Here is a 15,728-nt window from a genome sequence, read left to right as displayed (position 1 = left end):
CACTTAATAAGGACACAACTTTATGCTTGCAATCTTCCTTGAAACACCGTAAATATAACACAAGGTGGCAGCAGTCTCCACACTGCATTTAAATGGTACCATTTCTTCAATGTGCAGGGTGGGAGGTTTGTACTTCAGCAGAACAGAATTTTATCATTTGTGGAAATGCATATAAACATAATGAAAACAAAACAAGGCTTCAGTCTGAATGGAATGTTTAGCTGTTATAACATGGTGGCATTTTCTGATGTCAGGTACCACACACCTGAAAAAGAGCCACGCCAAGACAAAATAAGAGCAACTTTATGGGAACTATCAACATTTCAATGCAGACAACACAAAGGATTGAAACAGCAGTGCAGCAGCCACAATGAACACCATCAGATCGAGTCCAAAAGGAAACAAGATGCACATTTTTTCAGTCTTAAATCATAAAAAAAAAAATATGTCATGATGAGTCATGTATTCATGCACAGTTTCTCTGAGAGATTCTAGGATGCAATTTTTCATCCTGAAGACTTTTTTCACCCTTTAAAAATGTCCATGCCTGGAGGAGTACCAAGTCGCTTCACCACCCTTAATAATGTCCATATTTAGTCCTGCCCATGGTCAGCGGCAGCGATTTGTTCATTCCTTTAACACTGCTTTGTGCTCACCAGACTGACAAGCATAAAATAAGTAACTGCTGTGTTTACAAGCTGCACTGCTCTTTCTCGCCGTTCTCAAAATCCCAAACTTTTGTTTTGGTCATCCGGCAGTTGTCAGTGTGGTGAAGCTGTGAGGCTGTTAACAGTCCACCATGGCCTGCTCCAGCTGCTGCCACCACTACTACTGTAACTTCACCATGTTCGTTTCCATGCAGCTCCGACCTGCCAGCTGGTTACGTAAAGTGTTTTCATATGAAACACATTTTGGTGAAGTCAGTGGAATGTCCAGTCAATGTTCCAAATTAAATCTTGTGTCATATGGGAAGTCTACAAATCTGCAAAAACAATTCTTCTTCTTCTTCTGAAATGACGTCCAGGCCGCGCTGAGCCAGAGGCAGATGTAATGTGTCAGGCATTCTCGCTTGGATATTCCTGAACCATGTGAAAACACTTGGAGGAAGAAAGTGTTTTTCATCCAGTTTGATTTATGTGCTTGACTCACTGCTAATGTCATTACTTCAGTTAAAAAAAAAAAGAAAAAAGAAACACTCTGCGTGGTCAGTATCCTCTTTTTACTCACTCATAATTTCAGAGCATTCGGAGTAAAAAGAGGTCTCCATACAACAGGGGGCCTCTTTGTGCCAGATCAGATTTCTGAGTTCAACAGTCTGAGTCAGAAAGGAGCAAGATTAGTGACTCAGTGTTACTTCCTGTAATCCAAAACGTGGACCCCACAGCACGCTGATCTGACGAAAACCCCGACAGGTCCGCCGCACAGGGTCTGCTGTTTTTGTTCCGTTAGACACGACGGGTGTATTTCAGGTCATGTGTGGACGCTGTTAGCAGACGGCCAGAAACTGGGCGCTGCTGACTGATCCAGAACATCGGTGGTGGTCCTGCAGAGACTTCGTCTGTTGTTTCTACTCCAGATTTGCTGCACTCAATTTATTTAATTTCACCTCATTGTAATCTAATGTAATATCATCTCTAATTTAACGTAATGTAATATAATCTCACCCATCTCACCTCTCATCTCATCTCATTTATTCTTATCATATCTCATTTTATCTCTAATGCAATGTAATCATCATCATCATCATCTAATATAATTAATCTTTTATTTAATATGATCTCATCTAATCTCTAATCTAGTCAAATTTCACCCAATATAGTCTAATTCTAATCTAATTCCATCTCATCTCTATTTGAATCAGATGTGACAGTTTCATCTCATTCTTATCTAATGTAATATAATCTCACCTCTCATCTAACGTAATCTGGTCTCATCTCACTAATTCTACTCACATATCATTTCATCTCTAACATAATGCCAGGTCACGTCTCTCATCCTATTTCATCTGATGGAATAATCTCTAATCTAAAATGATGATCATTATCTTCTCACTCAGTTTAATCCCATCCATCTCTCATCTACTCTAATGCTGCACAATCTCATCACGTTCAGTCTCATCACATCTGCAGCATAACTCTAATCTTGTGGAGTCTAATCTCATCTCATGTATTTATACTCATATATTCAAAATCAGTACAATCCTGTGCGATGGAGAAAGTATTCAAATGTTTTACTCAAGTAAAAGTATTAACACCACAGAGTAGAAATACTCCATCGCAAGTAAAATGCCTGAATTTAAAATCTTACCATCTTAAATCAAAGCACATGAATATTAACATAAAAATATAAGTATTCATTATGCGAAATGGCCCATTTCAGAAAAATCTCTGTTATTTTACCGGACTGTGATTAATGATGCATTAATATATGAGTGTAACTAGCATTGCAGTTGGTAAAGCTGGAGCTAATTATACTTGATACACCGCTGGGTATCTTAATCCATAACACTGCATCATCATTCATTAGTAGATTCATATTTCATATTAACGACCCGAGTCTGCAAAGTAAGCAGTGACTAAAGCAAATAAATGTCATGGAGTAAAAAGTATGATGTCTGCTGCTACAGTGTAGAAGTATGAAGTAGATCTGTGCCAAAGTAAGTAAGAAGTTGTACTCAAGTACAGTGTTGAGTAAATGTACTTCATTCCAATCCACCAAACCACCATCCCGTCTGGATCAATCTGTTTCATCTTATCCCGGAGATACAGAAGCATCAGAGATCTGCTTCACTGTGTTTGTCTCCGTGCAGGAAGGCCGCACGCAGGAAACGCAGCGTTGCTGCTCGTGGTCAACGTGTCGCTGACAACAGCCAATCAGAACACAAAGCCGGTCTCTCATCCCCTGAGGTCGATCGATTCGCTTCTTATCCGTGCCAAAAGTCCAGCATCTCTGCCGATTCCACGTGGGATTCAGAGGAAAAGCTCGATCTGTTGAGTCACTGTCCGTAAACTATGACAGCGTGATCCATCTGCGCCGGAGCGGGGATCTGGCACGAGGCCCGGCCAGAAGAGCTGGATCGTCGGGAGTTTAGTCAGGTTCGCTGGAAGCTGCTCTTTGTGATTTCTGTGAGGGAGGACTGCAGTCAGTATTCACTGCTTTGGAGACGCAGTGAAAGTAAAGCCTCCAGATGTTAGAGGCACATCTGCACAGAAAGCTTTGATTTCAGGCTGAACAGCCACAACAGCAAACTCTACCTCCACATTCATTGACTAGTCATCAAGCAGTCACACTTCATCTAAAGGTCAGAATGACATCATGCACCCGAGACAATGTTTGTGTGTGTGTGTGTGTGTGTGTTTGTGTGTGTGTGTCTGTTTCCCCTTTTGTCTTTCCAGTGGCTAAACTTAGCACCATTAGACACAAGCCATCATGGAACGAATATGATTCAATAATTAAGCTGATTTTGGCCTGAAATGGGAAATTAAAAAGCCCGAACTCTTTAACCACGAGTCCCACAGTGACTGAGGTCAAGCTGATGTTTGTCTGTACGCCACATCTGATTTTTCTGTCAATTTATACTTTTTCAAGGTGTTTGTCAGCGTTCACCTGCATAAATATCACCTGCACAAACCCCTGATACACATAAACGACTGATAAATCTGACAATGGATGCGGCTCGTCACAAAACAACCCAGATTCCACGTGTAACTTCATTATTCCTAGCACACAGACTCCAGATCCAGATGTTCACCAGTCCAGTGCACGTGCTGCGAGGACGCTTTGCAATCTGAACCATTAAATGTGTTTTTCTGCACGTTCCGCGCACGCAATGTTAGCAATCGATTAAAACGTGGTTTACGTTTACCGGCCAGTGTGTCCTGGGAGGAGGAGGAGAAGAAGAAGAAGAAGAAGAAGAATAAGAGAGGGAATGTGTGTTTTCCTCCTCTTTTAGGCTTGTTTGAACTTCATAGCCCGCAGTGTTTAGAACATGCTGTTTCTAACAGGCACCATCTGAACCAGCCTCAAAGCTGAACTCTTCTTATATCACATGAAGCGAGCAGGGAACCCCACAGCGGCGCGGGCCTTTAAAGACCTCCAACTCAACATATTTACATCCAGCACTTAATTACCCAGAATGCCCTGTGACAGCACTGGCAGCGGCGCGGTTCAAATAAGAGAAACCCTGTGAGTGCTGGGCTACTACGCCACATACTTTCCTCAGGAATGGAATGCTGCTGCTGCTGCTGCGCCCGCAGTCGGATGGAGGGAGGAGGTCGCTGTTTTCTCTCAGTTTATGCACATTTTTTGAAAACCTTGTAGTGAGGACTTGACCATAAAAGAGTCTGCGTGCAGGAGGAGGAGGTTGGGGGTGGGGGGGTCAGTGCACTGTTTGGGACTCCCTTTTGAAACTTTAAGTGAGTTTTCCTTGAGTGCTCTTGGCTAATATTGGCAACATGCGCTGACTTTGTGCAGATTAGTTTTGTAAAGTAAGCAAAAGCAGCCGCCAGCAGTATCTATCTTCTATTTATGGCCTCCCCCCGCCCCCCTCCCTCGCAGCCCCTTGCCAGACTGACGTCAGCAGAAAGTTATTTTCATGAATGGAGGGGGCGGTCACGAGGAATCGGTGACGTGAGTGCTTGCGGAAGCAGAGCGTGGAATGTTGGTACATTGTTGTTGTTTTGTAGTTAATTTAGTACGAGGATACACCGCTGCCCGTCCGCTGGACGCTGTTTACCGACTCGGTCAACTTTCTTCTCCGCCTGTGTCGGAAACCTACCCGGCTCGATTTTACGCATTCCGGTCCCCAGATATCCGCGTCCGCAGAGGTGAGCTGCTGCGTTTTATTCATTTATTTGTTCAGTTTTGGGAGAGCCGCTTTGACGTTCCTCCTTTGAGTCGCCCCGGTTGTCACGGGGACACACGGGCGCACGCGGGCGGGCTCGCGGCGGTCATGCACGGCCGTCGAGTCGGAGAAGTTCGGGTCCCGGTTTTCGAAGCCGATGTTGACTTTGTGGCTTGTTTGAGACACGTGTTGTATTGGAGTAACATAACACAATGCTCAAAAAGTCTGTTTGTCTTTGGGAAGTGTGGGGAAATAGGAAAAAAGAGTAAAAAATAACGACTCGGAATAGCTGCTTGTTTTGTTCTTGCTTTCTTTGTTTATTTTCTTTATTTTTATTTTTGGCGAATTTCAACTGTTAACTGTTAAGACTTATTGAGGCTAAGTGGATGACTTAATCTTCCAGGCTTTCTCTTCTCACATTATTTTCCCGAAGTATATTAAAGTTAATGTTCCGGTTGTAATGTTGCTTAATGTTGTTAAAGTTCGTGTTACAATACAAAACGTCCTCCTCGGAACCATTATTATGAGTTATTATAAGGCAGAAATAGTGATTTTCGTTAGTCGGAGTTTATTTATAGGCGACTTTCTGTCACTCAGATGAGCTTTTTGGGGAAAATGGAAGTGAAATAAACTTTAGCGACCTGTTTGAACGGATTCATTTAAAACATTCTCACATCCCTTTTAATTCTGCCACAGCTTTTCCCTTCAAGGCGGGATTTATTAAAGGCTGCCATAATGCAAAATACCCAGCCATACTTCTGACATCGGAAACAACACGTGGTCCGCATTTTAGACATGTGGGACAAAGGGCACGATGTGAAGTCAGACCACCAGGGCTGACTGGCCTCCACAGGAGAAACAAACAGCAGGAGGAGCGCATATTTCCACAAACCATAAATCACTCTGGGAGAAGAAAAGGCTTTAACTCATCTGTCTGATTAGCTATCACCTCTAGTCTAGATAAATCTTTTTAACTTGGGTAAAGATAAGGAAAGAGTGTCCTGCATGTACAATGTTTTTTTTTTTTTTTTAATTAAACTTAGATAATAATAACAGAGTTATACCAAAGAAAAGCTGCAGCTTGGCTCTTTTACAGGCTGTTTTTCCTTTATGGAGTAACTTGCACTTGTGACCTTTTAAGGCCAGTGTGATCAATACACGGAAAATATTATCTTGCTTTGCTTCGGGTGTCACAGATTTGTGCCGAGAGGGTTTTCTGTTGCTCCTGGTGGGTGCACAGTCGTCTGCTGCTTTCACAGAGGCGGTGGGAGCGGGCGCACTCCCCTGTCATGAGGTTAACATGTGGTCCAGTCACCGAAGTGATGATGTCTTCTCTGGATGGAGAAGTATCAGCGGCTGACTCATTTTACCACCACAGCCTGTGACAGTGACAAGGCACATCGGGCGAAATTCCCCAGGAAACACAGGACTGGCTTTAATGGTCACCAGATCTGGATGATTTCTGGTTTTGCCGGCCAGTGGCGACAGACGAAAGCGACACAGAATGCAAAGCGTTTCTTGCGGCGGAGGATTGTGAAAGTGAAATAGCTGTGGTTACTGATGCGATGACTCACGTTCGCTGTGATGTGTTTTGCTCCTCTTACTGGAAAAAAGATGTCGAGTTTTGATTATTGACTTTGGGAGCCAGTGATTTTTACCCTCAGCTGAACATGCCAAGCAGAGTGTATACAGGCAACAGCAGACGAATGTGTGAACAGGCCTGTGGTGCATCCGTCCAGATTGACCCCCTGACAGTTATACAGTGTCTCAGACTGCTCACCCTGCCACCCACCGTGATTTGCATCCAGCCCTTTTCTGCCAGAATGACCGAATCTCAGCCAGCTGCTGTCACCTCATTATGGTCAGAGGTGTGGCAAGTTTACTCCTTTATTTATTCTTTTGCGGGATTCGTGTTATTGGGAATTCCTTGCTGGTTCTCGATGTGGCTGACTTGCCAATTCCAGTGCTGATCTTTTCCCTTGACGACTTCCTGATTCCATCCACTGTGACTCAACTCGCATGTTCGCAGCAAGACAAACAAACACTTTAAAGCCCCACAGCTCTCAAAAATGTATGTTTTGCCGTCTCATCATGTCTGGATTTGTGCCAGTGCCTCAGCTAGCTGGACAGTGTTAGATTATTAACTGAAGAGCCTTGTTTGAGAATAGGAGATGTGATTTATGCTTTTGTGGGAAACAGAATATGTACCCTATTATTCACATATTATTGGCTCCCAGGTAGTAAAAAGTGGGACAGGTATGCCCTTGTTATTTTTTGCATTCTTGACATTTCTTAGGATCCCAGGGTCCCTGGTGGGGAGAATATCTTTGCTCAGATATTCTGCGACCTCTCCTCCTTTTCCGCACAAAAGTTCCGGTGGTCACGCCAACCATTTCCAAGGTTCTCTGTACTTTTCCTTCCTCCCCGCGAAACAACGGGATTTTCCAGGAAACGTCAGATCGGGAGGGTGTGATTCCCTGCCGCTGGTCGTCGCTTTTACCAGTAAACAGCATGACTCACCGCTCAGCTATGCTCTCCATTTCCTTCACATAATATCCCACCAAATGTGCTGCGCTGGAGAAAGAGCAGAGTGCCGGGCGCACCAGTCTGTAGAGAAGTCTCTCCACCTCTCTGCGAAAAATGCAAGAAAAGCAAGAGCTGTCTCAGAGGAGGGCATCAGGCTGTCAAGGGCAGCAACAAGTCTGCTTTCTGCTTCACCTGCTCCCAAACTGTATCAAAAAGAGAAGAAAAACAAAGTCCAGACAAGCCAACTCTGCATTTATCAGCGGAGCATGAGCGCATAAGTCTTTGATATGTTGTTTATTTTAGGAGGAGGCCGGGCCCCGCAGCTACCTGCTGTAACCGAAGTGCAGTCTTGAACTTGACCAGATGCCTGACTTTAAAAACATAAACATTCGACATCAGCGAACAAATGGCGCTTAGGTTTATTTAACTGGCTTTGTCTCACATACAGACTTAGTATAGAGCTACAGTATCAGAGCTCTTTCACTCAGGCTGATTTGCGCCCCCGTGTAATAATGAGCCTTTGCATGCTTCTCTGTTTTTTAGGCCTTCTCAAAAATAGTCTTGAAAGGGTCAGCTCATCTTCAAAGCAGCGTGTACACCCAAAGAACAAAGTCGATTTTTTTTTTTTTTTTACCAGAAAACATTCTGCTTTCCACATCAAATAAGACACTGGCCTGACAAACAACCATAGACATGAAACATGTGTGAGTAGCGTTTATAACGGACAGTTGGTTGAGGAGTTACTCTCATGTCATCCCTTGGCTCTAGTCTGCATTGCTGGGACTCTCTGCCATAAATTAGTGATAACATTGTTCCTGAGTGAGTTTTTGGCAGTCAGTCATCAGATGATCTAATTATGGAAGGAATATTATATATTATCTGTTGTGTGAGAAAGTTAGTTAAGTAAAATGACAGCTGGACCTTTTTGTTTTGGCGCAAAGGAAGGCAGTGAACTCCTGACTTCCACACGTGTGCACACGGGCTGCTTTTGATTTGTTTGGGCAAGTGAGAGATGCAAGACTCTTCTGAATTCCTCACATTTTGTGAATTTTGCAGCCGTTGTTTTACAAGTGGGATCGTCTGAACCCCACCCCCCATAGCTGAGTGCATCGCAGGACAAATACTAGACTGAACGTTCCCTCTCCAGTCGAGATTTGCCTGTGTTGTGCATGTGAGGGTTTGCACATGTGTGTTCACTCAGGAATGTGGTTTTGTTCTTCACCCGCCATCTGTGGCTTTTCTTTGAGGTATTTTCCCAGAGTCCTTTTCTTGCTGTTATGAAAACCTAATACAACTTGTTTTCCTGACTATGGCGAGAAGCCATGACTTGTTGTGAAATACGCCTGTCTCGTCTCTGTGGCGAAGCGTGGATTTGGCTGTGCGATATAATGGCTGTTTTTCTTCTAAGGAAACGTTGCCATCTTGATCAGGAAAACCTCGTCCCTCTGCGAGTCGCAAAAACATAAGCACATGCCCAAAGAATTTCAGGGCCTCTTGTATGAAAAGAGGGAGGCCCCGCACCACTTTTCCATGATCTTTGCAAGGAATATACCCAGGGACCCCCTCTGACGCAACACCATTTAAATTAGGCTATTTAGGCCAAGTTGCTGTCGAGGAATGATCTGTTTTAGTTCTTCATCCTTATTTGATTCAGCTGAAATCTCAATTATGCAATTCCATGCAACATGTTTTGCAAAATGAAAGGCCTCAGATAGCGGCAGCTGGGAGTTTATGTGGCACTGGGTTTAGCTGTTTGGTCTGTACATGTATTTTTTCATCTGTTTATTTTCCATGTCAGGATTCTTTGAGGTTCATCTGCTTGTGTCAAAAACACAAAAGCACATTCTGCAGACAGCTATTATAAGAGCAATGACTAATGTTCAGGTCCCATCAAAGCCAGAGAGTAACAAAGCTGTTTTTCATGTCGACTGAGCTATTTCTTGCAGTCTGCAATCGTAAATCAGCAGCTGCAAAGTCCTGTATTAGTAATGTAGCCATAGCATGTGAAAACGTGCTAAACATCCCAAAAAAGAACAGCCACACCCAGGCTATTTTCTCCCATTAAAAGCTGCAGCTAACAGGACTGTGGAGAATATTTGCCCTCTCACTGAGCTATCACTTATCACATGCTCACTTAAATTGTTTAGTTGGCAGAAATTTGTGTCAGCACTGTGAGCTAAATATATCCAGCAGAGTTAAATAAGGGCATAGAGCAGCTCAGGAAAGCCCAGTGTAAGAGGATCCAGCCAGCGAGACACGGCTCTAAATCGATAGACTACATTGTCTCACAGCAAAAATACATCAGTGACTATAAAGGAAACTATTTCTCTGTGACACTCTATCTCCAGGAATTTTCCACATGCGTATCTGCTGCCCTGTAAAGTTCAGCATAACTGTAAATGTTATGCTGATGTGATGGCCTGTTTTAATGTGTGCTGAGGAGGCAGAGTGGACTGACTGTGTCCCTGTAGACCAAGAGACATCAGATTAGAGGAAAAAAGAATTTACACAAGACGGGATTTAAGTGAAGTAACAGGATAAAGAGGGAGCTGACGTATGAATTGAGGACACGAGTTATCAGCACAAGTTAGTGCCTCTGATTTCCTACTATGTATAGGCTGTGTTGCGGTTATGAATGAGACTTGTTTACCCTTTTGGTGACCATGTGACTCACACTCCCACGCCCATTTGCAGGGCGTTTCCATGGTAGCAGGCGAGCATGGAACAGTGCGCTCGTAGTCAGGCTGGTCCGCAGGTCCTGAAATGGAGCCTTGGGGGGATGTGTGCCTCTCACAGGATCTCAGCTCAGCCCTCTCGCTTTTTTTGGCCATGGTAGCAGCCTGGAGAGCATGTGCCTCAGTGTGATGAGCACAGACAGGCTTTTCTCTGAAGAGAGCGGAAAGCTTGAACGCAAAGTTCTACGAGGAGAGGGGGAGAGTGGCTGCCTGTTTCTAATCTTGCTTGGTCTAGTGAACTACTTTGTCAAGGCCCTCCTTCTGAACAAGTAAAAATAGGCGCTCCAGTGTGGGTGTTTAATGGTGTCATGCTGCCCTCTGCTGGCGTCAGCGCCTCTAACATGCGAACACAAATATTGACACATGACGTAACTCTGGCATGTTGTTGTGATGACTTTAAAGTGGATTCATGGGGAGGAGTGCCAATATTATGACGTACTGTCTGTAACGTACCAAAATGCATTATTAGCAGAGGACTGCAGATCTGTTGCTCAAGTAAAAGCAAATGCCACAATTTTAAAAATACTTGATTACTCACTACAGTACTCAAAATCCTTGTACTTGAAAGTACAGAAGTATTATGCAGCAGTGATATATTATTTCATATTATACTAATGCTACTGATGCACAAAGCTCTAAGTAGCATTTTCATGTTGTCACTCGTCAAAAGGGAGCTAATTTAAACTACATTATAAACCTTTGGTAGGTTCCTCTTTATTGCATCATGTTTTAAAAACTGATCACATGTTTTATGTGTAAAATCTTGATTTTTAAAAAGTAACTAGTCGCTTAAGATGTCAAACAAATATCGGGGTGGGTTGAAATGTGCAATACAGCAGTGTAAAATAGAAACACAAGTACACATAAATCATGCTTAAACCTGCAGTGCAGAATGTTTGTCTCCCCCTTCTGGCAGTGAGAGTAATTACACAAACACTGTTGAAAGTTCTTTTGTACTTTGTTGCTTTCCACCAGTAATAATATATTGGTTAACTTAATTTAAATAAGCTGTTTACACTATTTATTTCTTCTTTTCACTTCTCAGTGTGTCTTCTGTGAGATTCTGGCCAGTTGTCTGCATGCAGGGAATGACGACTCATTTCAAGACGAGCAAAGCTTTAAAGGTAAGCGTCAGACGTTTGAGAGGTGGTTCGTTGGACTCATGTCCAGATGTGGTGCTGTTCCTCATCCACTGTTCATCTGCCGCAGGTCAAGAGGGAGACTGGCGAGAATGCCCCGGCGCTCAGCGATGATGAGTTGGTGGCCATGTCTGTGCGGGAGCTCAACCAGCACCTGCGTGGGCTGACCAAGGAAGACGTTGTGCGGTTGAAGCAGCGGCGGCGGACCCTGAAGAACCGTGGCTATGCCGCCAGCTGCCGCATCAAACGCGTCACCCAGAAAGAGGAGCTGGAGAGGCAAAAGATAGAGCTGCAGCAGGAGGTGGACAAGCTGGCCCGCGAGAATGCCAGCATGAGGTTGGAGCTGGACGCCCTGCGGGCCAAGTATGAGGCCCTGCAGTGTTTCGCCCGGACTGTGACCCGCGGGCCCCTCTCGCCGGGAAAGGTGGCCACCACCAGTGTCATCACCATCGTCAAGTCCGCCAACCACAACAACTCCAGCCCGACCCCGTTCTCAGCTCCCTCCTAGTGTTGACAGGACTGGGCTCTCCTTCTCCTGCCTGGTCCGTCCTGGTTCTGACCCAGCCTGAACCCACTCACCCTGTACTGAGAGGACGCTCAGTAGTTAAACTGAGGGATGGAATGGGGTGGCAAGCTCTATGTGATGTTATGCTGCATTCACGACTCTGTCTCCCTCCGTCTGTCTCTCTTACACGATCTACGTTGTCTGTGCACTGTGCAACCCCCTTACCCCCACCGCCGCCACCACCACCACCACCACCCTCCCCTGATCCCCAGCACCGGCAAGGTATTGGACCTCTGTGACCCTTCCTCCATGACTGATAGCAGAGATTTGCTTTTACTCCAGTGTGAAAAAGTATTTGCCTCACTGTGGCAGCACTGGCCGAGGACAGCTCCAACACCTCACAAGAGATTCAAGTCGGAAATATGTGACAGTGAAGCTATTTAAATGTAAAGCCTATGCCAAATCACATTTTATTTACATAGAAGTGTCTCAATGTAAATTGAGCCATTGAAGTTGTTGCCTTAAAAGGATCCATGAGTGATCAATATAAATTATCTCATACACGTAGTTTAAAACAAAGGATTTATCGTTCCAGCTTTGAGGTTACCAGTGGTCTCCACCCAGGTGCCTTTAAGTGCCAGCCAAACACAAGAACAGATGCTTTCACAGATGAGTTCCTCTTCTCTTTTGGAGCTTGCTAAGCAGTAAAATCACCTGTTGTAGTGTTTGGTTGGAGTGAAAACCTGCCAACACGTGGCTCTCTGTGGCCCGTTTGGAGAGCACAGCATTATGCAGCTTGTTACCTGACACATGCTTAGCTAAAGGGCTCTACTCGTGATGCGCGATCATTTATATTTCTGTCTCGGTGATGCAAAGTTTTACTCGGTGGTCGTTCACGTCAAACAGCTTGTAGGTAGGAGGTAATACTAGAGAACAGCAGTCAGGACCCTCCAGTAAAGGCTTCCACACGTGTTTGATGGTGGTCTAATGCGGCGGTTCTGAAGCAACATTTTTCATTTGAAAAGCTTCAAAGCCGAACCATTAGGCCAGAATTTGTATGCAAGCCCTTGCTGGACGATATTGACTCCCGTTGTAAAATATTATCAAAGATGGCAGCGTGTGCCTTTTTCTCTCCCATTGGTGATTCATCTGTGGATTGCCTGACATGCGCTCGTGTTTGGTTGAGAAATTATTGAATTTGTCAGTGGGGCTGAAAAATGTTGAGCAGCCATGTTGTTGAAGACATTGGAGGGTGTTGTGCAGGTGCTGTGAGTGATTCTGTTTGTATCTTTGTGGCCCTTTTGACCAGAGAAATTACTCACAATTTATGCTTCTAATATTTTTAAATGCAAAAGAAGTGAGTTCTTGTTTTCCATGGATGGGAAATGCTATTTGACCAAACAGGTAGATTAGGGAAGACTGAAAAGTAAAATTGGAAAGTGATTAAGGAGCATTTTGGGCCAGATTTGTTTGGATTCGCAGGATTCGACATTGCCCATTGCCATCATTATACAGCACTTAAAAAGAGACTGTTAAGATACAGTATAAAAGATAATAATTCACAGGGCAACTGCTTCCTAGAATAGGAAAAGATGACAGAAACTGTTCTTGCATTTCTGAAGTTACTGGGGCTTAATTGCATGATGAAATGTGGTGTGACCACCTACTGCACAAGCCTAACGTAACTCAGGATGGTATACTCTCTGATATGTATGCCGCAGCACTGATTGGGTGATGTTATGCCTCTTTCTTATATATGCCACTCTTTGGTAGGTAATCCATATTGGATATAGTGATAATGAGAGAGGTCCTTACAAGTGAAATGCAATTCAACTTACTTCCTGTATATTACAGATTATGGAAATGACAAAGGTCCCACTGCCTCCGCTGTCACTTTACAATGAGAACTCCGTCCAAATAGAAATCATTCCTACTGCTGGGTCACGAGAAGTGCTGCTGCTGGTGTTGGTAACTCTGAAACAGTAGCTATTTACCTTGCTTTTGACACACTCTTCTGCAAGAGAACTCCTGACGCCCATCTCTAGAAACAGTGGTGTCATGACAAGTAAATGCAGTTAAATCCTCCTGTTGTACATTTTGAGCTATTTAAATATGAAATTCACTTGAAATCAAGCTGTTCTTAGCGAGGATCCATTCCTAATTTGGAGTGAAGTCAATAGAGATTGCTCATGTCAGGATTTTCTCTTGGCTAAGAGGACATGACTGTTCTTCCCCTGTTCCATAGCTGCAAAGAACAGTACGGGGAACTTTGCTGCTGTACAACCTGCTGTGATTTTTAAGCAGGGGCATTGCTGTGTTCTTACTCTCATTTTGTATTTTCACTTGGTTTCTATGTTGATACATCCTATGTTTTCTTTCTGATACTTAGTTTTATATGCATATACAGTATATAAATATATATATATATATATAACATATTTTTCTATATTTATGTCTTTGCTATCCTGGGAGTGGTGTGATTATGTAATCATTCTTTAAAGTCTAATTTTGTTGATGTTGACCCTTTTCTGAAAAAGTCGTATTCACATTTACAATGAGACAACTATTCTCATAACTTAAGTCTTCTTTGTGAGTATTTATACACCATGAATAGTTCTTCTCAGCATATTTACTATTGGTCAAATTCACAAATTGGACAGACCGTGACAAGGGTTACACACAGGCTGCAGCTAATTATCTGTGACAGTCAAGAATGAACTGTTTCAAGACAGTGAAATGACATCCTGACTACAGGTTCACATCATTAGTAAAGAGCACATGTGCATCCGTCATGTTGACTTCATAACTTTCAAATCTGTTTGAACGACACAACAGGCACAAATTAAAATATAATTAGGTGTGAGGTTGGAAGTCAAACCATCTATGCAAAAGGGATCCAAACATAACAAATTCTATGTACTGTCTGCATCATTTGGCTGGAAATTTGTGCCAATCAATTACTTTAACACAGAAATCAATGATCTAAAATATTCAAAACAATTGTGCATTATTCAGCACAAGAGCCCATTGGTCTGATGTGATCGGATTTAAAACTGCCTAATATTGATGAAATGTTTGGTTCTCAGTTGGGTTTTTTGGGCTCCATTAGTTTACGAATAAATGTTTCATAGAGAAAAAAAGAAAACTTGCTCTTAACTTCGGAGGATGAACCTACATGTGAACCTTGTCAGTTGTTCTGAACATACCGACTGACCTGATAGATCTTTCTAAAGATGCCAATTGATTGAGTCAAGAGTTTTTTGTAACCTCTAGGAAATTAATTCCAAAGCTGCTAAAGACCCAGACCTCCTTTGTTTAAGGTCTGTTTAAGCCTGAGTCAAGTTTAAGTCAGAGGAATATAAAGATACATGTTTACATAGGTCATGTTTTAGTGCATTATCTTACTATTCGAAGCATTTTCTGACAAACATTACAGTGACCGCTGTGGTCAAGTTTCAAAACAAAATGCTGTAAAATGAGGCATTGTTTAATTTTAGCACTTATTACTGTATTTGGATATGAGGTGGATGCTTTTTGGCTGCACACCTGAAGAATAATACTCTGAAATTCTTTAAAAATAAATTTTAAGTATATGTTTCTGTACTGTGGCATAATAAAAGACAAACCTCTCTACAGGTGAATGAAATTCTTTGTTGTTAATCGTACATCCAGTGTGAGCAAGCAGAGGTCCATGAATGCTCTCAAACACGTTTCTCAAAAGGCCATCTTACCACAAGCACGCACAGACATTATATATATGTATATATACATTATATACATTTATATCTTCCGTAAGTCACTTTTACATCAAATCTTCAAATATTTTTTATGGAGCGTTACACAGAAATGCAGTCAAGTTTAAGGGTGAGAAGAGGCATAAACATTACCTACCGTGGATGCTCTCGACAGCCTTCTTTCTTCCCACAGCTGATGTGGCAGCAAGCAGCTGTAATTAAACTGTTAAAGATATCAATGGTTAT

General features: G+C 43.0%; 1 protein-coding gene across 1 annotated transcript; it reads left to right on the top strand.

The window, feature by feature from the left end:
* Nucleotides 1–4,690: 4,690 nt before the first annotated feature.
* On the top strand, nucleotides 4,691–15,383 carry mafk (v-maf avian musculoaponeurotic fibrosarcoma oncogene homolog K). The gene is made up of 3 exons (XM_041956406.1): nucleotides 4,691–4,826; nucleotides 11,150–11,228; nucleotides 11,314–15,383. Exons 2-3 carry the CDS (start codon nucleotides 11,184–11,186, stop codon nucleotides 11,749–11,751), a joined length of 483 nt encoding a protein of 160 aa, XP_041812340.1. The 5' UTR covers nucleotides 4,691–4,826; nucleotides 11,150–11,183; the 3' UTR covers nucleotides 11,752–15,383.
* Nucleotides 15,384–15,728: the final 345 nt, after the last annotated feature.

This window comes from Chelmon rostratus, chromosome 17 (assembly GCF_017976325.1).
Source record: "Chelmon rostratus isolate fCheRos1 chromosome 17, fCheRos1.pri, whole genome shotgun sequence".
Taxonomy (NCBI): Eukaryota; Metazoa; Chordata; class Actinopteri; order Chaetodontiformes; family Chaetodontidae; genus Chelmon; species Chelmon rostratus.
The sequence above is the reverse complement of the archived record's forward strand: the minus strand, read 5'-3'. Positions and strand labels throughout refer to the sequence as shown.

Coding starts and splice junctions, on each gene's coding strand:
- mafk (XM_041956406.1), top strand. CDS start 11,184: ATGCAGGGAATGACGACTCATTTCAAGACGAGCAAAGCTTTAAAG. Junction 11,229..11,313: donor AGACGAGCAAAGCTTTAAAG/GTAAGCGTCAGA, acceptor CATCTGCCGCAG/GTCAAGAGGGAGACTGGCGA.